Genomic DNA, 25,475 nt, shown 5'->3' on the forward strand with positions numbered 1-25,475 from the left:
TTTCCGACCTGTTTGAAATGTCCTCCTTCCCTCTTACTAGATGCATATTTCTTTCCATACTCTTTGTCTGTCTTCTACAGAAGGTGTTAAAATGTGGATAACCGATTAGAAGTATACTGGATAATTAGGAAATCCTTTCTTACTCGTAAAAACAAAGTTCTGTTAATCTGCCATTTCATTTTGGTGAATCCTTTTTAATGCAACAGCCTAAGTTTTTACTTTTTCAAGATTTCAATACAGTAGTTTTAGTTCGTCTAAGATGTTGACGACCGTAGAGAAATACGCTTTCTGCTTCTATTACTCGGCATACTTCCTGCCTTCCTGCTTGTCTTGCCCGGCCTGTGGTTAACCAGCAAGTGTTTACTGACTCCCACCGCCATCATTTACTTAACAGATAGGCATCATGAGCACACTAATTAAATAGTTGTCACCAAGAACCTGTTACACATAGCTAACAAGCCAGTGGCCTTCACTACAACTCTATCAGCGATAGTGCTTCTCTGGTAAGGATTTAAGATACTTAGTTGACCCTCTGTTATTTGAATCTTCCGATCTCATCGTTAACCTTGAGATAAATGAGACATTACCAGCCTGATTTGCCTAAGGCGAGTCTGCAGATCCGTCTGGCTGAACTAATGGAAGACCAAGGAGTTCCCTCAGTGAGTTTATCTGATACAATACGTGTATCATATGGTGTCCGTAATTGGAAAATTGAAGCCAGTCGTACAGTTTTAGTAACCTGTGTCAGGATAGTAACTCTCAAACTTGTGTTCCAGATTAAGGAATCTGAAGAAGGCGGAGCCTCCCAGAAGCAGGGGGAGTCAGTATAGATGCAGGGAAATTCACCTGAACAGGACGAGCACTAGATAGCTCCAGGCTCAAAATCTGTCCCCGAGAGAGACGGAGGTATAGGGGTTGTGACTTGGCGGCTAAATGCCACCGGTTGCCAAGAAATGGAACTAGTGGGCAGTGGTCACTCATGGACAGGCTCCCAGGGAGTCTGGAGAACCGCACGCCGTTGGTGCTTCCAGAGCTTGAGCGCGTCACCTCAGTAAGGAACGTTCCAGGGCACACCGCTTCGGACGACGGCCCCAGTCATGTTCCTGTGCTCATTGTCTGGTTTCTCTGATTTCTCTCAGGGTTCTTGGGGATCCGGAAAAGATCAGTATAGCAGGGAACTGCTTGTGTCCTCCATCTTCGCAGCCGCCAGTCGCAAGAGGAAGAAGCCAAAAGAAAAGACACAACCCAGCAGCTCGGAGGACGAATTGGACAATGTGTTTTTTAAGAAAGAAAGCGCGGAACAGGGTCATCAAAGTGACATCAAAGAGGAATCCAAAAAAGAGAGCGAGGCGTTGTGCAGGAAACAGAGGGCCGTCATTTCCAAAGAAGGTAACGCCAAGAAGGACTCGGGCGCCGCAAAAGAGGAAAGGAAGGAGAGCGCCGCGTCCGGAGAAGCGTCACCGCCACCGCCACCGCCACCGCCACCGCCACCGAGCGCGAGGGCCCGGAAGTCGCCGTGCCCGGGCTGCCGCTCCCCGCCGCCGGGAGAGAGCCCCAGGCCCCCCGGGGCCCCCAGGCCCACGCCTCCGGGAGACGCGGGGTCCGACGCGGGCACTCGGCTCGGCGCCCCCCCGCACGCGCCCCTGGCCAGGCCTTGCCCCAGGAAACGCAGCAGCCCCGAAGCCGGCGGCGCCGCCTCAGATCGCGCCCGCGCGTCGTCCGCCGCGTCGCTGACGGGCCCGGGCCCCGACCCCGACGCCGACCCCGACGCCGACGCCGACGCCGACCCCGACCCCGGCCGGCTGAGCCCCGAGGTGCGCTCGGTGGCCGAGAGCAGGGGCGACGAGGCGGACGACGAGCGCAGCGAGCTCGTCAGCGAGGGCCGGCCGGTGGAGACGGACAGCGAGAGCGACTTCCCCGTGTTCCCCGCCGCCCCGGCCGCCGACCGGGGCCCCCGAGGCCGGCCGCGCGAGGCCGGCAGGGCGAGCCGCAGGAGCTCGGAGGGCAGCGAGCCGAGCGGCACGGACGGCAGCCGCACCCCCAGCCTGGACAGCCGGCGGCAGCTCTTCAGCTCCCACAAGCTCATCGAGTGCGACACGCTGTCCCGGAGGAAGTCCGCCCGCCTCCGGCCCGACGGCGGCGACCGGGACGCCCCCGCCCTCGCCAGGGTGTTCGACGTCATGAAGAAGGGCAGGTCCACGGGCAGCCTGCTGGCGCCGGGCAGGGCCGAGCCCGACCGCCAGGAGCCCACCTGGAGGACGAAGCTGGCGGACCGCTTGAAGCTGCGGCCCAGGGCGCCGGCGGACGACATGTTCGCGCTGGGGCCGCAGAAGGCGGGCGAGGCCGCCAAGCGGAAGCACATCCGGCGCCGGCACACGCTCGGGGGGCACCGGGACGCCGCCGACCTGAGCGTGCTGGGCTTCTGGAAGGCGCAGGAGCAGGGCGCCGACCCGGAGCCCGAGCTGGCGGCCGTCACGCGCCTGAGGCCCAAGTGCCCCGCCCGGGACCTCTGCATCTCGGACTGGCTGGCCCGGGAGCGCCTGCGCGCCAGCGCCGCCGACCTGAGCGCCGGCCTGAGCGCCGGGGAGCGCGGGGAGCGCCGGGAGCCCGGGGAGCGCGGGGAGCGCCGGGAGCCCGGGCCGCCCGCCCGCGCCCGCGCCCGCGCCTGCCCAGGGAGCGGGAGCTTCCGGAACGCGAGCCCCGACGCCAGCCCCGCGGCGCTCTAACGCCCAGCCCCGTGCGTCACCCGCCCGGAACCCCAGGCAGCAAAGCACAGGCGCAGCCCTGTCTTCAAACTGCGGCACGGCCACCAGAGCAAAGAGAAAAGCTACTGTTACACGTTCCAGTGACTCTGTAAATATTTTTCTTGTACCAGAATTGTTATTATGCAGCCTTCATTTGGGCTGGTTTCATCATTTTGCACTGTGGAATCGCTTTACAGTGCATTACGACAGCCAGAAGAACATAAAGATATGTGTATATACACACACACACACACATATACACATATATATGTATATATACATATACACACACATATATATACATATATATGTGTATATACGTATATATATTTAAAAATATATTGGATAGTTGTATACAAATGAGCAAGATATTTGTTGCAACTTAGGACACAGTGTATACCCAAGATTACCGAAGCAAATAGCTGGCATTAGTGTGCAGCAAATTTGTTCTTTTGGTTTCATCACTAACAAAAGTGCCTCATCATAAAAATCCATTTGGTTATTAGGGTGCCATATTGTTAAAATTAGAGAACTTACACTGAATAAATGAATGCATTTTATTGGTAACAAATTTCATTACATGTACCAGTTTTAACACAGGTGGATACGGAACTTGCATTCCTTCGTCATTCCAGGTGGATCTCTGAGTTTTATATTCAAACTTTTAATACAGTTTTTGAGTTTTGTGTGACTTGAATTTTTAATCTTTCTGTAAAATACGTAACTTAAATGAACATATTATATGTGTATCTTTTCTTCAGATACCAGATTTGATATAAATGTTGTAACATAGGTGTGTAGATAGTGACCTGGATGGAACTGGCTTCTTTATCGAGAAGAATATAATTCTGCATGAGGACTTAATGAATCCAAACCTGTGTCATGCCTGTGTGCATACCCAATTAAACACTGGAAATAAAAATTGTTTTGGTGAACTTTGCGTGGCTTGGAACTTACTCTAACACATTTTTAAATGTGTTACCCATTTACAACTGCCGTCATTGGTCCTGACCTTTTTTTTTTTTTTTTTAATGATTTATTTATTTATTTGTGATAGACATAGAGAGAGAGAGGCAGAGACACAGGAGGAGGGAGAAGCAGGTTCCATGCCGGGAGCCTGACATGGGACCCTGACGTGGGACTCGATTCCGGGACTCCAGAATCGTGCCCTGGACCAAAGGCAGGTGCTAAACCGCTGAGCCACCCAGGGATCCCCCTGGTTCTGACTTAAAAAAAAAAAAAAATGACCAGCTCTCAGAGCACCTGGGTTGCTCAGTGGGTTAAGCGTCGGACTCTTGGTCTCAGCTCAAGTCTTAATCTCAGGGTGGTGAGTTCGAGCCCCACATTGGGCTCCACACCTAGGGTAAATGTTTATACTGGCCTAACCAGCTTGCTTATTCTGTACACAGAATATTTAACTTTTCTAGCTAAAGTAATACGTTATTTACTTTCTGTTGGAGATAATGAGTGAAAAGAACATGTATTTGGGAATCAGACCTCATAGATAGGTAAACTTGGGCAAATTATTTAACTTTTCTGAATTTATTCCTTCATATAAATAATGATAATAGTATCTGTTATAAGGGTTATTGGATTTAAGTGAGATACTGTTCCAGATACAGTGCCTGCCACACACTACTTGCAAAATATGTCAAACCTATTCTAAGAAATGATGGATGCTTAAGATCTCAGAATGGTAAGACTGGAATGGTCTTAAAAATCATCAAATCTAGTGGTTTTCAAACCTGCCAGACCCATATTCTCATTCTGTAAAGAGTATTTTTTAAATTTTTCATTTACTATTCCGAAATGAAATTCACAGATAATATAACCTATCTGGGGCAGCCCGGGTGGCTCAGCGGTTTAGCGCTGCCTTCAGCCCAGGGCGTGATCCTGCGGACCCGGGCTCGAGTCCCACATCGGGCTCCCTACACGGAGCCTGCCTCTCTCTCTGCCTGTGTCTCTGCTTCTCTCTCTCTCTCTCACTCTATCTCTCTCTCTCTGTCTCTCATGAATAAATAAATAAAATATTTTTTAAAAATGTAACCTATCTGTATAACAAACTTACATATATAATACATATTTTATTCAACATAGTATGGAATGTCTAATCTTATTATAGAAAAAAGTGATTTGAAAAAAAAAAAAGAAAAAAGTGATTTGTAATAAAGTAATAAATATTTCAATATGTGAAATACTCAGATATTTGCACCAGATAGAGAGAGAGTCACTAACTACAATAACTTCATGTACCATGAATGGTTTTGCTACTGGTGATGTGATTTTCTTAAATGATGGTAAAATTTAGAACAAAATAAGAGTATCCTCTTTCCTAGTTTATATAGTACGTACATTCCTAGAAAAGTCAATGTATTATTAAAATTGTCAAAAAGGCTTCTTATATTTAAAGAAGTTAGGCTCAAGGCTCAAGTAATTATATTCATTTCTGCTCATATTTATTTTCTTCAATTTTCTTTGGATCTTGAGACATTTCCTAGATCATTGATTTTCAGCCTTTTTTGGTTCTTCGTTTGCTTTTGAAAAGGCTATTTGTTTTATTTTCATTTATTTCCAAACATGTTCCAACTTCTATTGTGATTTTTTTAAATCTATGAGTTATGTAGATGTAAATTGCTTAATTTCTTTTTTTTTTTAATTGCTTAATTTCTAAACATTTGGAGGCTTTCTAGTTTATCTTTTAAAAAAATTATTTCTCATCTAATTCACATGATCATTAAACAGATAGTTTTAAGCCGTCTGAAATTAATGGAGACATCCATTATGTAAACCAGCAGATGGCCAATTTTATAAATGTTCCATGTCCACTTGAGAAGAATATGTACTCTGTTACTGGGTGCTTTATTATGTGGACTGGGTCAGGTTTCTTAATCATGGTTTTCAGATCTTTGGTATCCTTAATATCTTACTTGGCTCTCATAATTTCCTGAGAGGTGATAAAGTCTTATGATTACAGATGTATTTTTTCTTATTTGTCAGTTTTTTTTTTTCCTTATACATTTTGAAGCTCGTTTACTAGAGGGACATAAATTTAGAATTATTTTATCTTTATGGTGAACGGACCCTTTTATCTTATGAAAGGCCCTTCATTATCTCTATCAAAGCTGCTTGTGTTAAAGTTTAGTTTTATATGATATTAGTGTGGTGGTATCAATTACTTGTGGTTAGTATTGCATAGTAAATCTTTCTCATCCTTTTGCTTTCAACCTTTCTGTGTTTATATTCAGTTTTTATCTCATAGCAGTATATAGTTTTTTTTTAATGTAGCCTGATAATCTCTGAAATATGTAAGCCAATTACTTTTAATGAAATTCCTGATATATTGGATTCATATCTGCCATCTTAACATTTGCCTTCTACTGGTCTCACAAGTTTTATATGCCTTTTTCTCTTGTTTCTTGCCTCTTTTGAATTAATCAGATATGTTTATTATACCATTTTCCCCTCTATTAGCATGTTACTTATTTTTTTACTATTCTTATAGAGACATCCCTCACCTAATAGAACCCGATTTTTTAAAAAATTTATTTATTTATTCATGAGAGATGCACAGAGACACAGGCAGAGACATAGGCAGAAGCACATTCCTTGTGGGGAGCCTGATGCAGGACTTGCTCACAGGACCTTAGGAACACAACCTGAGCCGAAGGCAGACACTCGACCACTGAGCCACCCAGGGCCCCTAAAACCTAATTTAAATTAAACATTTACTGCTTTCCACATACTGCTAAATATATATATTTATATATATGTATATATAAATATGTATGCCTGTGTGCATACCCAATTAAACATATCACACACATCATATATATATGTGTGTGTGTGCACGTGTTTATCTCCATACCTTGTAAGACATTATTCTTGTCTCATACACTTAAATATTCATCTGCATTTACCAATAATTACCATTTCTGCTGCTCTTCAGTCTTTCCTATATTTCCATGTTTTTATCTGCTGTCTTTCTTTTTTTTTTTTTAAAGTAATTTTATTTATTTTTTTTATTTTTTTTTAATTCTTTTATTTATTTATGATAGTCACAGAGAGAGAGAGAGGCAGAGACACAGGCAGAGGGAGAAGCAGGCTCCATGCACCGGGAGCCCGACGTGGGAATCGATCCCGGGTCTCCAGGATCGCGCCCTAGGCCAAAGGCAGGCGCCAAACCGCTGCGCCACCCAGGGATCCCAATCTGCTGTCTTTCTCTTCCTGAAGAACTCTAATCATTTTGTGGATCTCTTAATGAGGCCTCTCTGCTTCTCTTTATTTGGAAATGTCTTTATTTTGCAATCTTTTTCTGAAGGATGTGCTGTTGCCTACAGGGTGCTGGGATTTTCTTTAGCACTTTAAAAATGTCATCGTATTTTCCTCTAGTTTCTATCATTCCTGCAGAAGAAGGAGTTGTAATTCTTGCTACTGCTTCAATGGTCATTGTCTGAGTCACCCTACATTTGCAGGAAGGGACAGAGCAGGTGAAGGCAGGATTGCAATCTCTGTGAGACCAGGTGTATCTCTGGCTCAGCCCCTCTCCTAAGGTGTCATTTTTCAGGTATCTCAGTATTAGGGTATTTCCTACAGCCTCTCCTCCTTGGCACATCCTTGGCTGACCGCTACCAGAAGCACCAATCTTCACAACCTGCTCTCAGCCTCTGAGCCTTCCACCCGGAATGGCTCAAGTATTGGGAAACGCCTTAAAGGTAAAACCATGCAACAGGTTCTCCCCTCTAGGATTGTCTTTCCTCTGGGATTTTGTCTCCTCACATCTTAGCTGACTTGGCACCCTGCACCCCTGCACCCCTTTTTACTTCTTTATTTTGCCACCCACGCCCCAACTCACGGAAATTGAGGAGAGCCTGCTTCTTAGTGGCTGACTTTCACTGGCCTCTGTGTTTTAAGTGCCTTGACAGCTCTCCAGTTTGCCTATGGACTGATTAGTGGCTGATTGTATTTTCTCCAGCTTTTCTCATTCTCAGTACCAGTCTTCATCAGCTATGAGCTATTCCACTGTAGTTGGAGATAGACGTACCCTAAACTCAAATCAGTATGAATAGGTTTTTCATCTACAAAATGTCAGACAGAACAAAAAACACCGTGTGAGATACCAGCTAACTCTTCATTATATGGAATTTGTGACACTTGTCTTACTGGAGCCTCCAGGATGAAGGTCTGTTTATTCTAACAACAGAGGAATAGGTAGTCATACGCTGAAATATTAAAACGGAATTTTCTAAAAAATCTTGGAAACAATGGGTTCTCTAAAAGCACCTCTTAAGTAATCTGGTTTTATATGCATAGTTCATCAATTTATGGTCGTTTAAGATGCCCTCAGCCTAATTATTCTGCTTTCACTTCAGTAGAAATGTAATAGACTAGCTTATCTGACAGGGATTGTGGCTAAGTTTTGCTTCTGCTTTTTTTTTTTTTTTAAAGATTTTATTTATCCATTCATGAGAGACAGAGAGAGAGAGAGAGACAGAGACACAGGCAGAGGGAGAAGCAGGCTCCATGCAAGGAGCCCGATGCGGGACTCAATCCCGGGTCTCCAGGATCACACCCCGGGCTGCAGGCGGCGCCAAACCGCTGCGCCACTGGGGCTGCCCTGCTTCTGCTTTTTAATGAAACTGTTTAAGGATTTTTTTGGCCTCATTTTGGAAGTAGTTTATACTGTTTCTTTACTGAAAAGGAAACCAGCATTTGCTTGGGGTTCATTTTTTGAAAGGCTGATGAAGTGCTTGCTGAAATGCAGTTTCTGCCCTCCTACGGAGTCAACAGATGGAAATCTATAATTCCATGGAGCTGTTGAGGGTTCCTACTTCTTGGCTTTTAAATAAGATCATATTCTTTCAGCCTTGCTTCAGACCTACCAGGAATGCTGCTTTGGGTGTTCAGAGTACCAGAGCATAGTCATGACCTGCTGCTGGCCAGCTGAGTGACTTAGGCAAGTTACTTTATGTCTCTGAACCTCAGTTTCCCCACCTGTAAACATGAGTTAGAATAGACGAGCCTAAAGTAATTGCAGCTCTGCCATTTTGATTCTTCCGGAGACTCAAATGCTAGAACCCTCCAGATAGGACAACATTTCTTTATTTTTAAAACAAGTAGGAAAAAATATTGAAAACAGGGAAGTAAGTTTTTACTCCACTTTGTTAACTTTTACACTCCCTTTCTCTGTAGACAAACATCATGAGCACATCCTTCCAGGCACATTTTACTTATATATACATAACCATAATTATGATATAGTGTAATATTTTTAATTTACAGAAATTGTAGCATAGTATCTAACTTGCTTCTTTCACTTCATGTGTTTGAGATCTGTATTGTACCAGGTAGTGCTGTTCTATTTTCCCATTTTTCTTGGAATGGGCATGGTGTTTGAGGGGTTTCTTTGTGCTCACCTTCTTGCACACCCACACACAGTCTTAAAGCTGCTGGGTGGCTACTAGTCTGCACCTTTTCAACTTGACTGGGTTTTGTCAAATTAGTCTCCAGGTTGATGCCATGGGCAGCATATGAGTTTTCTCATTTCCTCACATCCTCTTGTATACTAGATTATTTTGGAGATTTTAAACATTTTTGTTTTGCAAATCGATATGTGTGAGGTGATGTCTGACTGTTGTGCCTTTCCTACATTACTGGTCAAGAGAATGTTTCTGTTATTGCCTTTTTCTCAGAGATCCTCATATAATGTGGATACCAGTCATTTACCTGTTGCGTGGATTTCAAATATCTTCTTTCTATTTGCAGTTTTTAAACTTCAAGGTATTAGACTGTATCTTTTAAAGTTATTTTATTTAATCAGTTACAAGATTTTATATGTATAGGGAAAACAGGCACCACCTGTGTTTGTTTTCTGATAGGCTTACCATGTGGTTTTCAGTTTTTAGGTGTTTAGGTATCTAGGATTTATTTAATGAATGATGTGAGGTAGTATGATGTCCAACATTTAATTTCTCCTATAGTAGTTATTGCTGAGATATTTGCTATAAAACTCCAGATCCACAGGAATTCTTTTTTTTTTTTTTTTTAAGTATCATTAACACACAGTGTTAACATTAGTTTCAGGTGTAGATCCAGGAATTCCTAAACAAGACAACAAAATGTCCCAACTGGCCACTTCACCATTCCAAGGTGAAGAAATTGTACCCCACCAGCAGGGATGTTTTAACAGCCTGTTTTGTGACCGAAGAGAACAGTAGGAGCTGTTTGTAACACTAGAACTCAGCTGGCAGCTCAGAAAAGAAGTAGAGCGGGCAAGTGGTACTGGGGAGAGGACACCTGCTCACAGGGCTTCGTGGCAACCCTGCTATGACAGCAAAGGTGAACCAATTATTTTAGAAGAATAAAGAGAAATACAAAAAAGGAGAAAGCATAGTTCTCTCCAGCCAAGGAGAGGATTGAGACTTTTATAAGACACGTCCCAACCTTCCAAGCATAAAGCAGCTCCAAAAGGAAAATTGTGGGAAAGCAGCTCCAAACGGAAAATTGTGGGAAATGCAGATAGAGGTTTATCAATAGTCAGCGATTCCTAAAGATGCTTTTCTATGGGATTCCTAAAGATGCTTCCTTTACAGACAGAGAGAGCAAAAAAAAAAAAAAAAAGATGCTTTAAGCCTTTACCTTTTGAAAATAGGATAAAGATGACAGTTGTGAAAACCTAGCAACAGAATTGACCAAAACCCTGTGGTGCTCACAAGCTGTATGCCGAATTTCACAGAGATTAGTCAGCATTAGATTGTGAGGGATATGTTTTTCCAGGAGGCGAAATTACTATGCCCCAGTTCTTGGCTGCACTATTGATAAACAAATGTTTGGGTAATCTTCCACCGATGTTCACAGTTTCATGGTGGGTTTTTAAATTTACATATTGAAGTCAATCTACATTTTCTGCAGAACTACCCAGCAAATAATTGAAGATCTTCATCATGTTTCCCAAACCTTCTCTCTTTCCATTGTAAGCATTCTAACTTCTCACCATCGACAAGTGATCAAAAGGTAAAAGGAGGTGGATATTGGGACACCCGGGTGGCTCAGTGGTTGAGCATCTGCCTTTGACTCATGTCATGATCCTGGAGTCCTGGGATCGAGTCCCGCATTGGGCTCCCCAAGGGGACCCTGCTTCTCCCTCTACCTATGTCTCTGCCTCTCTGTGTCTCTCATAAATAAATTTTTTTTTTTTAAAAAAGGAGGTGGATATTATCTCCATATAAGGAAGAGAATTCTAATCAGTTCTAACTGTTTAAAGGTGAATTGAGTTGCCTGGAAATAGTGTAGAGCTGATCCCACTGCTGACACCAGCTCAACTCTCACCTCTAACCCTTCACGTTTCAGTGTGCATTTGCAGTGCTGGAATGTTCTCCATTCTGTTTCCATTCAGGTTCTGGTTGTTGGACTGACAGTAAGTAGGAAGTGGATTTTGGAAATCAGTTATGTGCAAGGTCTCACAGCTGCTTTATCCTCTTTACTGAGTGTTGTTTATGGAGAGTTCAGGACCTACACTCCCTTTTCCACTCAGATATTACAGAAGCAACTTGGGAAGCATCCCTTCATGGACACTACCAAGGATGTTTGTTTGCTCGAAGAAGTAAGCAAATTCTAATATCCTGAAAAAAGTCACACCTACTACTGCTTGTAGTCTCTTAAGGTTTTCTTCCATCCACAGGAAATAATTTAACCTTTCTTTCAGAGAAAGACCTCTAATTCCAATTTGAATTCTTTTTTTTTTAAAGATTTTATTTATTTATTCATGAGAGACACAGAGAAAGAGAGAGAGGCAGAGACACAGGGAGAGGGTGAAGCAGGCTCCAAGCAGGGAGCCTGATGTGGGACTCGATTCCAGGACTCCAGGATCATGCCCTGGGCCGAAGGTAGGCACTAAACCGCTGAGCCACCCAGCTGTCCCCTTCAATTTGAATTCTTACATGCTGGCCATTGTGTAAGGCAATAGAATATCCACTGTGTCATGCTTCTTGTAATATTTAAGGGTTTCCCCTGATTTAGCTGTGAGCTTCCTAGTGTTCCAGCAATTCTTCAGACTAACGCCTCTGAAACTGTAGGCTCCCTTTAATAATAGGACACAAGGACCACATATGTATTCCAGTAATCTCTTGCCGAATGATTAACCGCTCCAGAACACCAGGGCTTAAACATAACAATTTTTAAGATGCTCTTGTATGGTTGTGTGGAATGATTGGTTCAGCCAGGCTGTTGCAGTCAGGCGTCAGCTGGGGCTGCTCCCATCGGAACACTTGACTGGGCTCCCACCTCCAAGATGGCTCACTCACAGCTGTCAGCTGACACTGGCTCTCAGCTAGGAGTTCAGCTGCACATGTTGACCAGTCTTCACATGTCCTCTCCAAGCAGCTTGGGCTTCACACAGCACGGAGGCCAGGTTCCAAGCAAGGATATCCCAACAACAAGCTGCTCTAAGGACAACAGAACAGAAGCTGCAAGACTATTTGTGACCTACCCTCAGAAGCCCAGAATATCGCTTCTGCTGCATTCTATTCTTTAAGCAAGGCACTAAGTCCAGACCAGATGCAAAGGAAGGGGAATGAGACTCCATCCGTCAAGACAAAGGACAGCAAAGGATTTGTGGCCTTCTTTCAATGACCCCACTGTGCACTTCTGTGTGTAAATTCTTACCTCTGGCTTATGGCATTGCAATTCTTTTGCCTTAATGATTCACCTACCTACATCCATGGGTTCCTCAAATACTTATTTTAGTATTAGTATTCATAAGTTTGAACTCCCTTCAAAGGTATTTTCTCTAAGCAGCAAGACAGACAGTTTCCAGAATCATCCTTCTAAGCCTCCTCCCCTACTTACACAGTTAAAATCATAAGCACAGTTCACTCTGTTTCCAACTCACAGGCCCATTCTTCCAAAACTGAAAGCCAAGTAAGAGTCCCGTAAGTATTTTCACTCAGAAGTCCCATCTCCTTGCAGATTCAGTGAAGGTGTGTGGCGTAGCTAAGATTTGCCTGCTGGACCCCTCAGGCTGCAGTGGCAAATAAGAGCTCAGTGGCTCACTTGTGTTTGGGGACCGTGGGCCGGCTCCCACATTGCTCCACGTCCTCTCCACTCTGGGCTGAGCGTTGGCTGTCAGGCCGACTGCCCCGGCTGTAGAGGCCGTCCCTCTCAGTGGTCAAAGCTAGAAGTGCTCCCCGGTTCTACAGGATAGAGGGGTCTCATCTCCCAGGAGGGGATGAACAGGAGTGCAGGGTAACATACTCCACCACTCTCTGTGCGTGTCTTGTTTAGCCCATCACATCTGGGGCTGTGGTGCTAATGCTTCCACCTCCCCTCTGAGAGCTGGAGTTTTCAAAAGGGGGAGTACAGGCCTGAGCCTGAGATTGCTTCAGTAGAAATAACTGCTGTACTAATTTCCTATCGTTGCTGCAACAAACTAACACAGATTTAGTGACTTAGGACTACACGACTGTATTCTCATATTTCTTATATTTCTGGAGGTCAGAATTCACTGGCTTGAAATCAAGGTGGCAGCGGTGAGGCTGTGCCCTTGGCAGGCTCTAGGAGGGAGTCTGTTCTGGTCCTTTTTTTTTTTTTTTTTTAAGATTTTATTTATTCATGAGAGACACAGAGAGAGAGGCAGAGACATAGGCAGAGGGAGAAGCAGACTCCCCACGGGGAGCCCGATGTGGAACTCGATTCCAGGACCCCAGGATCACAACCTGAGTCAAAGGCAGATGCTCAGGCAGCCCGGGTGGCTCAGTGGTTTAGCGCCACCTTCCGCCCAGGGCATGATCCTGGAGACCTGGGATCGAGTCCCACATTGGGCTCCCTGCATGGAGCCTGCTTCTCCCTCTGCCTGTGTCTCTGCCTCTCTCTCTCTCTCTGTCTCTCATGAATAAATAAATAAAATCTTAAAAAAAAAAAAAAAGGCAGATGCTCAACCACTGAGCCATGCAAGTGCCCCTGTCCTGGTCCTTTTCCAGCTTCCAAAGCTGTAGTCCCTGCACCTATAGACTCATGGCCTCCTTCTATGCTTCCAAGCCAGCCAATGGCATGGAACATTGCTTCAGCTGTCACATTCCCTCCTCCTGCATTCCCTCTTCCTCGCTCTTATAAACACACTTGTGATTACACTTAGGAACTATGCCAAAAATTCAGGATACTCTCCTCTCCAGATCCATAATTTAATGACATGGGGAAGAAAATCTCTTTTGCCCTGTTAAGGTGACATTCACAGGTTCTAAGACCTGTATGTCTTTGGAGGCCATTATCCAGCGTAGTGCAGCTTTGGTCGACCAGAAGGTTTTAAAAGACTACATTCTAATGACATACTTTCCCCCCCTAGTATAGACTAACCTTCAATGTACCTAACATAAGCAGGAGGCAAGAACTTGACTCTTGCCCATTTTCTCCATTATGCTAAAGAAGCTAAATCTCTGTTGGCTATACCATGGCAGCAAGGATGACAATTCTGGAGGGAAGAACAGGTTCCAGCTCAGTAGTGCTTTACTTTGGCACTCTCTTGGCCTATAACATGATCTTTGCAGCCTTTCTCAATCAGATTTTCTCATCTGGACCACACAACACAGAAAATGGGTCGTGTAGCAATTCTCTCAAGGTTGGATGGTACATGTCCAGTACTATCCTAGATTCATAGAAAAGAAGCAACAGAAGGCAATAGAAAGAAGGCAATTCATTACACACAACAGATGTCTTAGGTTCATCACACACACACACACACACACACTTTTTTTCTTAAGATTTTATTTATTTATTTTAGAGAGAGTGCACAGGAACAGGGAGAGAAGGGGCAGAGGGCTAGGGGGAGAGAATCTGAAGCAGACTCCACACTGAGTCTGAGGCACGCTGGATCTCAGAACTAATAGCAAGATCACAACCTGAGATCATGACCTGAGCCAAAACCAAAAGTTGGCCACTTAATCGACTGAACCACCCAGGTGCCCCAATCACATGTATATATTTAAGCAAAAACATAGCACAACAGACTCATCACCATAGGGCTAAAAGGTGCAGTATAATGTAGAAGTTAGTGCCTGGGATTCTGAGAGCTGGCTGGCTTATTTGAAGTCCTAGCTCTGGGGACACCTGGGTGGCTCAGTGGTTGAGCGTCTGCCTTTGGCTCAGGGCATGATCCTGGGGTCCTGGGATCAAGTCCCACATCGGGCTCCCCTCAAGGAGCCTGCTTCTCCCTCTGCCTATGTCTCTGCCTCTATCTTTCATGAATAAATAAAATCTTTAAAAAAAAAATAAAGTCCTAGCTTTGCCACTTAAAATAATAATAGCATCTGCCAAGGATTTTGTGAGCTAACATCAAGCATTACATGAGCTAACATCAGGCTTAGAAAGTGCCTGATAGGGGATCCCTGGGTGACTCAGTGGTTTAGCGTCTGCCTTTGGCCCGGGGTGTAATCCTGGAGTTCTGGGATCGAGACCCACGTCCAGCTCCCTGCGTGGAGCCTGCTTTTCCCTCTGCCTGTGTCTCTGCCTCTCTCTCTGTGTCTTTCATGAATAAATAAACAAAAATCTTAAAAAAAAAAAGTGCCTGATACATTGAAAGTGCCATATACGTTAGTTATCTACAAGACTAAACCCCACAGGGTGGAGGTCTTTGTCAGTTTACCTTGTATTCCAGATGCCTACAACAGGGGCAGGAACACAGTGGACACAAAATATTTGTTAAATGAATGAAGATCTTATTGAAAGTCTAGATTGAGGGGAAAATATATGGTTAGAAGTAGAATCATCTGTAATTTATTATCCAATACTGGACACTTTTCTGAGTAAAGGGTCTTGATCCACGTAGCATTGATTTTTGTGCATGTTGTGAAGTGAGGATCTATTATTTTTCATCCTATGGTCTCAGAAGCATGTACTGAATAGAGCCCATTTCCCCACTGATGTGCAACTGTTTGGGGTTCACTATCCTGTTCCATTGGTCTACTCTAGTCCATAGGTCCTGACTCCTACATATTTTATTAATCTTTTTTTTATTTTATTAATCTTAATAGGAAAAATCTCCCTTCCTGATTCTTCTTACCTAGGCTATTCAAGGTACTATGAGATTCCGCATGAGTTCTATAATTCAATGTGATGTTGTCTTTCATTTTTTCCTTTGTTTCATTGGGGATGTTTTATTCTATTTTTAATTTCTCAAGCTGAATGCTTAGGCCAAGGGGCTTAGCTCCTTTATTTCAGTCTTTCCTCTTTTGTAATATAATCTCTTAAAGTTGTACATTCCTCTCTAAGTGGGATAAACTATATCAAACAAGTTTTAATGCTAAGTATTTTTAAATTTTCATTATGATTCCTTCTTGACACATGGGTGTTTAGGAGTATGTTTTAAGCATTCCAAAGACATAGGGTTTTTCTAACTTACCTTTTTGTAGTTTTTTTCTAAACCTAATTGCATTTGGTAGAGTATGTGGTTTATATGATCCTAGTTATTTGCAATTTGTTGAGGCTAGTATGCAGTCTGTGTGTGCCTGGAGAAGATGTATATGCTCTAGTTGAGAGGCACATACCATTCTGTGTATGTCCATTGAGATGTTCAGATCTATTACCATTTCCAGTTTGGGGAATTCTCTCAATTCTCTCAATTAGCAAAGATGGCAGCCCACTGCACTGTATTTGTCACTTTCTCCTTCTAGGGTCTCTTGTTGGTTGGTTGGGTAGGTGGGTGGTTGGTTTTGCTCTTGGGAAACTTTCTGTGTCATCTTACAAGTTTAGAATGCTGTAACTTCCTGCCTCTTTCTCAGAAGGACACTTGTGATTACAGAATGATTGAACTTTTATCATTTCTTTGTGATGCGTTTCATCTCTTTTTTAATGTAAAGCTTGTTTTGTATTTTGTTTTATATTAATATAGCTACCCTACTTTTTTTGGAAGATTTTATTTATTTATTCCTGAGAGACAAAAAGAGAGAGAGAGAGAGAGAGAGAGGCAGAGACAGGCAGAGGGAGAAGCAGGTTCCATGCAGGGAGCCCGATGTGGGACTCGATCCCAGGACTCCAGGATTACGCCCTGAGCGGAAGGAAGATGTTCAACTGCTGAGCCACCCAGGTGTGTGTCCCCTAGCTACCCTACTTTTGTTCTGGTTTGTATTGGCTTGGTATATTTTTCCCATACTTTTATCTTTCATCTTTCTATGCCTCTCTCTATTAAGTCTGTTCTTATCATGAGCACATAGTGCATTTTTCCCCTTTTTCTTGTGTTTAAATTAGTCTTATGAGCTCTATCATTTCCCTTCCATTATTAATCTTTTTCACAATAATGGTGTGTATATGAGCTTCCTTCTACCATCTGTTGGTTTTGATTGGCTTAAATCTATTGAATTGCCTGTTTTTTCTTGTTTTATTTTGCCCTTATATCCTCACCTTTATTTGGGTTGAATGATCTTTTCCTCTTTTTCCATTTTTTCCCTACCTAATTTCTATCTCCTTAGTGGAGTCCCCAGAAACTTTATTTATTTATTTATTTATTTACCCCCAGAAACTTTAATATGGATACTAAATAAATTTAGAATTAATCAACACCTGTATCTTCCTCTCAAGCTATTCAAAGATCTAGGTATACTTTATTTCCAGTTGTCCTATCCCAACTTATATACTATCATTTTCCAGAGTTTATCACGTTCCAGAATTCTATTTTTATTTTTTACTCCATAAAGTGGACATAATTGTTGTTTTAAAGTGTCAATGCAATGCTGAGATTAATCTCATATTTACCATTTTCATCAAAGGCATCACTATGCCTTCTTGCCCTGTAGCCCTATCATCTGGGATCATTCTGCCTGAATTAGATATTTAGATCCTTTAGAAGTTCCTGTAGTGAGCCTTGGTTGATGATGAATATTCTCAGCTTTTATTTATCTTTAAATGTAGTTTTTGCCTTCACTCAGGAGAGATAATTTTGCTGGATATACAACTATAGGTTGACAGTATTTTCCCTCAGTGTCATTAGATATTAATCCATTCTCCTTGGACTTTGGTGGTGTTGTTGTTGTGAATCAGCAGTGGGTCTGGGTCTGTGTAGGTAACATGTTATTTTCACTCTCTCACTACCTTGAGATTCTCCCTTTGTGCTTAGTGTTCTGACACTTTGCTACAATATGTCTAGGTATGGATTTCTTTCTTTAAAATTTTAATTTTTAAAATATTTTTATTTATTTATTTAAGAGAGAGAGTGAGTGAGAAGGGGGAGTGGCAAAGGGAGAGGGATAGAGAGACTCTCAGGCAGACTCTGCTCTGAGCCTGGAGCCTGATGTGAGCATAATCCTAAGACCCAGAGATCATGACCCAAGCCAAAACCATGAACTGGATGCTCAACTGACTGAGCCACCTAGGTGCCCTAGGTGTGGATTTCTTCTTATCATCTCATTTAGAATTTGGTTTTCTGAAGCAGAATTGACATCTTTCACATATTCTATAAAGCTTCTCAGTAATTTCTTAATATTTGCTCTCCCTTGCTCTATTATCTCCTCCAGGAGGTCCTATTAAATATCTGTTGAATGAACTCACTTGATCCTCCCTGTCCCTTGCCTTCTTGCTCATATTTTAGGTCTCCCTTTCTCTCTTTGTTGCATCAAAGATCCTACTTTCCAAGCTCCTTTCCAGCTCATTATTTTACTTTTAGCCATGTCTAATTTGCAGTGTAGTCTGCCCATTGAGTTTTTTATTTCACTTTTCTCTCATTTTTAGCAGTTCATCTTTTTAAATTCCAAAACAGCCTAGACTATGTTGAGCTCTCCTTGTTTGCATCACATTTTATGCTTTCTTCTATTTCTATAAACTATTAAGCACATTTATTTTAGCATTAAATATGGAATCAAACTCCCTGCCTTAAAATCTGGATGAATTTGAACAAGCCACCTAACTTCTCCATGTCTCTACTTCCTCACATGTGCAATGAAGGAAATAATAATCCCCATCTCACAGACACTGTTATAGGTGTTTGCTGGTTTTGGATCCAATAATTGCCATAGCTTAATTTTATCAGGTCTGATTCTCTTCTTCTTGCTCATTATTATTATTACTATTACTATTATTGAGATATAATTGACATATAACATTAGCTTCAGGTGTACAACATAATGATTTGATATTTATATATATTGTGAAATAATCACAATAAGTCTAATTAACATCTATCACCACACATAGTTACATTTTTTTTTCTTGTGATAAGAACTTTTAAGATCTACCCTCAGAAACTTTAGGTCTGATTGTTATATCTGACATTTCTACTGACTCTTGTGTATAGTAATTGTTTTTTCATACAATAAAGCATATGTTTGTAGTTTCTATTCATCCAAATCAGAATCATAGATTTATGATTTTATCATTTTGCTCTTTGTGCCCAAAAGGTAAGCATTTGTTGCAGTGCATGCAGTTCATTACACCTATGTGATATTTTTCTATTTTTGAGAATTCCCAAAGTCTGCTTTTCTAAGACTATGGAGGAGGAAACAGGAATTTTAATGCCCACTTACTCTGTGGCTTTGAAGGTCAGTGGAAGATTCCTAGGAGCTTGTAGACTCACAGGAGCCTCACAGGAAAGTTCTTTTAGAGGAGCCCTTCCTTACATTAAGAATCACAGAATAAAAGTCTATCAATAACTAAAACCAACCAGAGCCACTGTGAAGACAAGCAACCTAATATTTCACTTTTCTGTGGTTAATTACAGACTCCAAGAAATCAAAACCTGAGAACCTTGGCAACAAGCTTGACATTTTTAGACTGTATTCTTGACCAATTAAAAAAAAATCAGTCTCCCTCATTTCATTTTTCAAGCAGCTAGAGAGAGCTTTAAATTTGTTCATTATCTCTATTCATTTTGGTGAAATGGATAGATTTGAAGAAACCTATTAAAGTTTCCCTTAGGCTGTGTTGACATGTTTACACTTTAACATTCCAAATTTCTCCCTCTCACTTATTCTTAGGAGAAATATCCAATTATTTTCTTTCCATTTACCGTGATGATCTGTTCTGAAAACCTAAACAGAACCCGGCAGGACCCCTTTGCTGTGGAATCATGAGGGACGCCAGGGCTTTAATTTCCCGACCCTAGTGGCGCCTGGTGGTTGATTATTATTGATTAGCAGCACTTCCCATCCCAACCCTGGGAAAACATCATTCGAACACAGAAGGATTCACCCCCAATCAAAGAAGGAATGAACAAGGTAATCTCCCTGTGTGTGTAGATTTCTCACCAGGGACAACAGAACAAAAACTCAAACCTGAGAGCTTCGCAGACTCAAGCCAAAAGCAGAAATAGGATCGTTCTTTCTTCTTCTTCTTCTTCTCCTTCTTCTTCTTCTTCTTCTTCTTCTTCTTCTTCTTCTTCTTCTTCTTCTTCTTCTTCTTCTTCTTCTTTTTTTTAATGACTGCTGTATTGTATTTCTATGATAGATAACATTTTTAATATTGGGAAACGGTAATCTTTCCATTCCTCCAGCCCGCCCCAGCAGACACCATGCCGACAAAACTTAAATCCTGACCTTGTGCCATTAGCACTCCCACTTCCTTGGGTTCCTTACCCTGCTGTGAAGGGTCTGCAGGCGGAAGGACCACGCTGCAGGCCAACCCTGCTAAGCTGTACCCCAGCTCTCCTCCTATGCAACCTTGTCTCCCAACATTTCAATAATGTGCCCTCCAGCCGCAGCTCCTGATTGCTTTCTCCAGCCTGCCCCTTTCCTAATTAGTTTCATCTCATGTGGTCTTAACGGACTGATTGCTTGCCCGTGGCCATAATAAGAATGGTCAAGGTGAACAAAAAGAGATGTCACATAAAAATCTAGATTTTTTTTTCTTTTTTGGAAAACTGGATGTGGCCCTACTAGTCCCACATCCCAGCAGACTAGAGATGGGGCTTGTGCTCTCAGGCCCCCCGCCCTGGGCCCCCCCGCCTGCTGCCCCCTCCTGCAGGGGCCCATAGCCCGTCCTGTAGTCTCTGCTTGAAGACCCGAGTTACCACCCTGACTCCGGAGTGAATTAGATGTCCCGAATAAAGAAGGTACAACCCTTTGGCCTCTCTCTCCAGGCCCAATAGCAGAGTCTAATCAGGGATAAGCAAGAACAGAAAGGGGTGCCTGGGTGGCTCAGTCAGTTAAGGATCTGTCTTTAGTTCAGGTCATGATCTCGGGATCCTGGGATCAAGCCTTGGATCTGGCTCCCTGCTCAGTGGGGGGTCTACTTCTCCCTCTGCCCCCCCATACCCTGCTCGTTCTCTCTCTCTCTTTCTCCAAGAAAGAAATAAAATCTTTTTTTTTTAAAGGAAAGAAAGAATAGAAAAGACTATTGAAGAGGCAGCTCTTTTGATTTACACTTCCCTGAGCCAGCCGCCTGTCGCCACCACTCCCGGTGTGATGCTTACCAACCATTCTACATGTTTTCTATACATCAACACATTGATTCTCACAGTTGCCCAGTGAAACAGATTGTGGCACAGTCTTGCTTATTTCCCAGCATCCATCTGGCAAGACGACTTCCCAGCCAAGGGGCGGCCAGATGACGAAGTTCTCACCCACTGTCCAGAAGATGTGATTCATGCAACTTCCAGCAACTGTCTTTAAATGGAGGGGCAGGCCCTTCCACGACCTTTCCTCTTCCCACCATCAGGAGTCTGGAGCTCTGGAAGCCCTCTTTTTTTTTTTTTTTTTTTTTTAAGATTTATTTATTTATGATAGACACAGAGAGAGAGAGAGAGAGAGAGAGGCAGGGAAAAGCAGGCTCCATGCAGGGACCCCGACGTGGAACTCGATCCCGGGACTCCAGGATTGTGCCCTGGGCCAAAGGCAGGTGCTAAACCACTGAGCCACCCAGGGATCCCCTCTGGAAGCCCTCTTACACCAGGAGGTAACCTGGGAAAGTGAGCTTCCTGTGGTGGAGGCTGCCCCCGTCACCCTGAGGACTGCCACACCGATTGTGGGCCTGAGGTCTGGGCAGCTTGGACACAGGAGGAATAGACTTCTCTCTGGTTTAAGCCATCTTACTTGGGATTTTCTATTGCATGCAGCTGACTCCTAGATGACAGAGCAGAATTTTGTCCCTCTCTTGCAGATGAGGAGGCAGAGGCATTCAGGCATTTGTCTAAGACTATGCAGCTAGGAGTGCGAAATGTTCCAGCAGGTCAGATCCCCCCAGTGTGCTTGAATACCTAACAGTGGCACTTGACTCCATCAAATTGACCCCAGTGGTTCTGGTTTTTGTCTTAGTAACACAGAATCTTAGAAGTTATAAAACTCAGGGTGCCTGGGTGGCTTAGTCGGTTGAGCAACCAATTCTTGATTGCGGCTCAGGTCATGATCTCAGGGTCCTGGGATAGAGCCCTGCTTCAGGCTCTGCTCTCCTCGTGGAGTCAGCTTGGGATTCTCTCTCCCTCTCCCTCTGCCCTGCCCCCTGCTCATGCTCTAAATAAATAGATCGATAGATAAAATCTTTCTAAAAAACTCAGAGATTTCTCCCTTTGTAATTTACACAACAGTAAATGCAAACATCAGGTTAGTGTTATGTGGCTGAATAAAATCTACCAGCCACCTGAGGTTTTTCTAAAATGAGAGAATTTACTGGGCTCACCCAGTAAAGGAAATATAGAGGGCATACAGAGCACAACTTTTGACAGTTTAAACACTTCCAAACATACATCATTTAAACATGATTTGAGTTACTTGCAACTTTAGTTACTCCTACTTTAGTCAGCTGCAGTTTTTCCAACTAAACCGTGCGGCCAAGCTCAGTCCCTACTTGAAATCCCAACAATCACGCCGTGCACACAATTTCTTAAAAACAAGGCAGAGAGCCCGAATATGCCAGATCCGTAAAATCAGACGTGAGCCCAGGGCTGTCATTCCGTCACCACATTCTAGGACAATCTCCCTTGTTTTCCTCAATGCATCTTCATGGGTGACCCTCTGGCTCTGCGGACATCCCCGGGATTCTTCTTTGACTCAGCCTCTCTTTCCTCGTTGATGCTTCTCAGCTTCTGGAAGCTACCACTGATATTGCTGCGACTCCTCCTGACTTCAGGCCCACACTGGCCACCATGACATCAGCCCCAGTGTCTGTTCTTCTCAGCCTCCTTCTCTCCTTCCTCTCCCCGTCCCTGGAATAATGGGCACCTCCCCTCAGGTGCCATTTCCCAGCCCCTTTCCGGCTGGGAGGGATATAGGGAAAGGTCTTGGGGGCAGTAAGCTGATCTGGTCCCTTACTCCAGGCAATGCCTGGTCTTTTCCTATTCTGTGGCAGGAAGATGGCCTGACAGAGAGCCATTCCTAGTTGGAGGCCTCAGTGGCCGTCACTGAGAGGCAGGGGCAGCCTGGGCTCCCCATCGGCCTCCTGCTGCCTGCATCCGCGGGGAAGCTTGCTTGTCAGCTGGGCTGCAGGCCACACAGGTCTTTATTTTTTTTTTTTTAATTTATTTATGATAGTCACAGAGAGAGAAAGAGGGAGAGGCAGAGACACAGGCAGAGGGAGAAGCAGGCTCCATGCACCGGGAGCCCGACGTGGGATTCGATCCCGGGTCTCCAGGATCGCGCCCTGGGCCAAAGGCAGGCGCCAAACCGCTGCGCCACCCAGGGATCCCCCCACACAGGTCTTTAACTGAGGGCCTCTGCTCTTCTTCCCAGAACAAGCTGGCTGTCCCCACCGTAGGGCTTCCCAGAAGCGGGGAAACGGGAAAGGCAGGACAGTTCTGGCGGCGACCAGAAGGGGGCAGCTAGACCTCAGGGGTGTTACCCCCAGGTGGTTACCCCCACAATAGTGGTTCCTTGAGACAGCCAGGAAAGCGCCAAAGCTTTTGCTGGGAGGTCTGTCCTCCTTCGATGCGATTGAACTTGAGAAAGTAACTGATTTAATGCTTCAAAACGTTGGTCTACCGTTTAGGAAAAAAAGCATCTTGTTTTTTAAAATATTGTCAATTTTTCTCAGTGCCACCATCTTGCCAGAAGCACCTGGTATTGCTATGGCAACAGAATGAGGAAAATGCACTTGGTGCCTAATGTCGATGGGATTCAGAGACTTTCCCGAGTATCATTCACGGGTGAGCAGGGTAATTTAATTTTGCAGAAAGCAGAGGTGGAATGACAGGGTAGGAGAACGGAGACTCGGGGCCACATGGGAACGGTCCCCACACGTCCGATTAGGCACCGATGGAGTCCTTCTTCCTATTAATTTCTATGGTCCGTCCTCCTTGTTGTCGTCCTGCCACAGTTCACACTTGGGAGCCTCCGCCTGCTTTCACCCGCCCCCGCCGCATTTCCAAAATGCTTTCAAAGATGCCAACTGCACCAGTTTCCTGTTTAAAATCCATGATCACTCTCCTTTTGCCTACATAGAACATGACCAGTTCTGTTGCTTGGTATGCAAGCCCTTTCTTAATACGACTCCACCCTACTTTTATGACGTCGCCTCTGCTCCCTCCCTAAGGCACCAGCCCAGCCAAATAAAGTTTTTCCTTGCCTTGCTTCTCTTTGCTTCCCCCCCTGGTTAGGCGAGTGAGGGCCATCCTGCTCCACGCTCCCGCCCACCCCAACCTCGGCCCCACACGGTGGTTTGGGTCTATTTGTTGTTTTGCGTTTCCTGCCAGACTTTGAGTTCTCTGAGGACATCACTGAGTTCCCCCCCAGGACCTCACACCATTGCCAAATTGTCTCCCAGGAGGGACACAGTAGAACTGCTGGCATTGCAGGTTTAGTGCCCTTGGGGCAGGTCAGCAGTGGGGCAGTCACACTCTTAAAGTCCCAAGGGTGATGTCAGGTGGCTGTGGTGTGGCCAGGGCCTCCTCTAGGGGCAAAGAGCCAGAGTAATTAGAGGCTGGTCCAGATGGACTCTGAGCACAGCGCCCAGGAGCCAGTCTCCCATTCAGGCCACAGGCTGCTCCCCATTCCGGCCCCCCCAGGGTGGCACCTGGCGGCCACCCAGGTAGCACCAGACACGTCATCCATTTCTTTGCTCCTTTCTTCCTGCCCACCCATCCGGACTCGGCTCACATGCCGGCTCCCCCGTGGATTTTCTCACCAGCCTTCTCCAAGGAGCAGTTTCTGTGTCTTGGGGTTCCCACAGCATTTGTGAGGGATCTCAAGGTCACCCTGGGAAGAGGTGACCTTCTCTTCTAGACGACCCCTCCCTTGTCAGGGAACACGGTCTCTGGGAGTCCTGCCTGTAGCTCACGCGTGCGATTTTGCAGAGTGGACACCCCCGCGGGACTCCCTGGGGCGCTTGGAGCTTGCTGGGATGTAGCATGTCTACACAGGGGCACCCCCCCCCCCCCAGTATTCAAGGAAGGAGCTGAGGGTGCCTCAGAACTGGCCGCGGGCCTCCGAAGCTGCGGGGAACGGAGGCAGCGGGGGGAGGGGGGCTCGGACGCGCGCAGGCCCCCCCTGCCCTGGGGCTCCTGGGGCACCCCGGCCGCCACTGCTCAGTGCCCTGCTGCCGAGGGGGTCTCCTCGGGCCAACTCACAGAAGAGCGGCTCACACCCCCGCGGGGCTCCGAGCGGGGCCGCAGACGCAGGGACGCCTCGGGTCTTCCCCAGGCCGCCGAGCCGGGCCGGGGTCGCAGTGCCACCTGCTGGCCCCGGCGGGTCGCGCGGCCCCGGCGCCCTCGGCCTCCGCGGGAGCTCGCGCCCCACAGGTGACTCACCTGGCTGCTCCCAGGCCTGCGACCGGGAACCATCAAACCCCAACCACCCCATCCAACCCCATCAAAACAGGGGCGCACGTGTCAAA

At 44.9% G+C, this 25,475-nt stretch overlaps 1 protein-coding gene across 9 annotated transcripts in view; it reads left to right on the top strand.

The window, feature by feature from the left end:
- The window catches only part of ARHGAP21 (Rho GTPase activating protein 21), a 136,274-nt gene extending 132,595 nt beyond the window's left edge, over positions 1 to 3,679 (top strand). For all 9 annotated transcript variants that reach the window (XM_077896773.1, XM_077896778.1, XM_077896772.1 and 6 more), the window contains one exon: positions 1,140 to 3,679. In XM_077896773.1, coding sequence (XP_077752899.1) covers positions 1,140 to 2,726 — 1,587 coding nt within the window. In that variant the 3' untranslated portion in view covers positions 2,727 to 3,679. The remainder of the gene's footprint in view (positions 1 to 1,139) is intronic.
- The last annotated feature ends 21,796 nt before the right edge of the window (positions 3,680 to 25,475 follow it).

Source organism: Canis aureus, chromosome 5 (genome assembly GCF_053574225.1).
Source record: "Canis aureus isolate CA01 chromosome 5, VMU_Caureus_v.1.0, whole genome shotgun sequence".
NCBI lineage: Eukaryota > Metazoa > Chordata > Mammalia > Carnivora > Canidae > Canis > Canis aureus.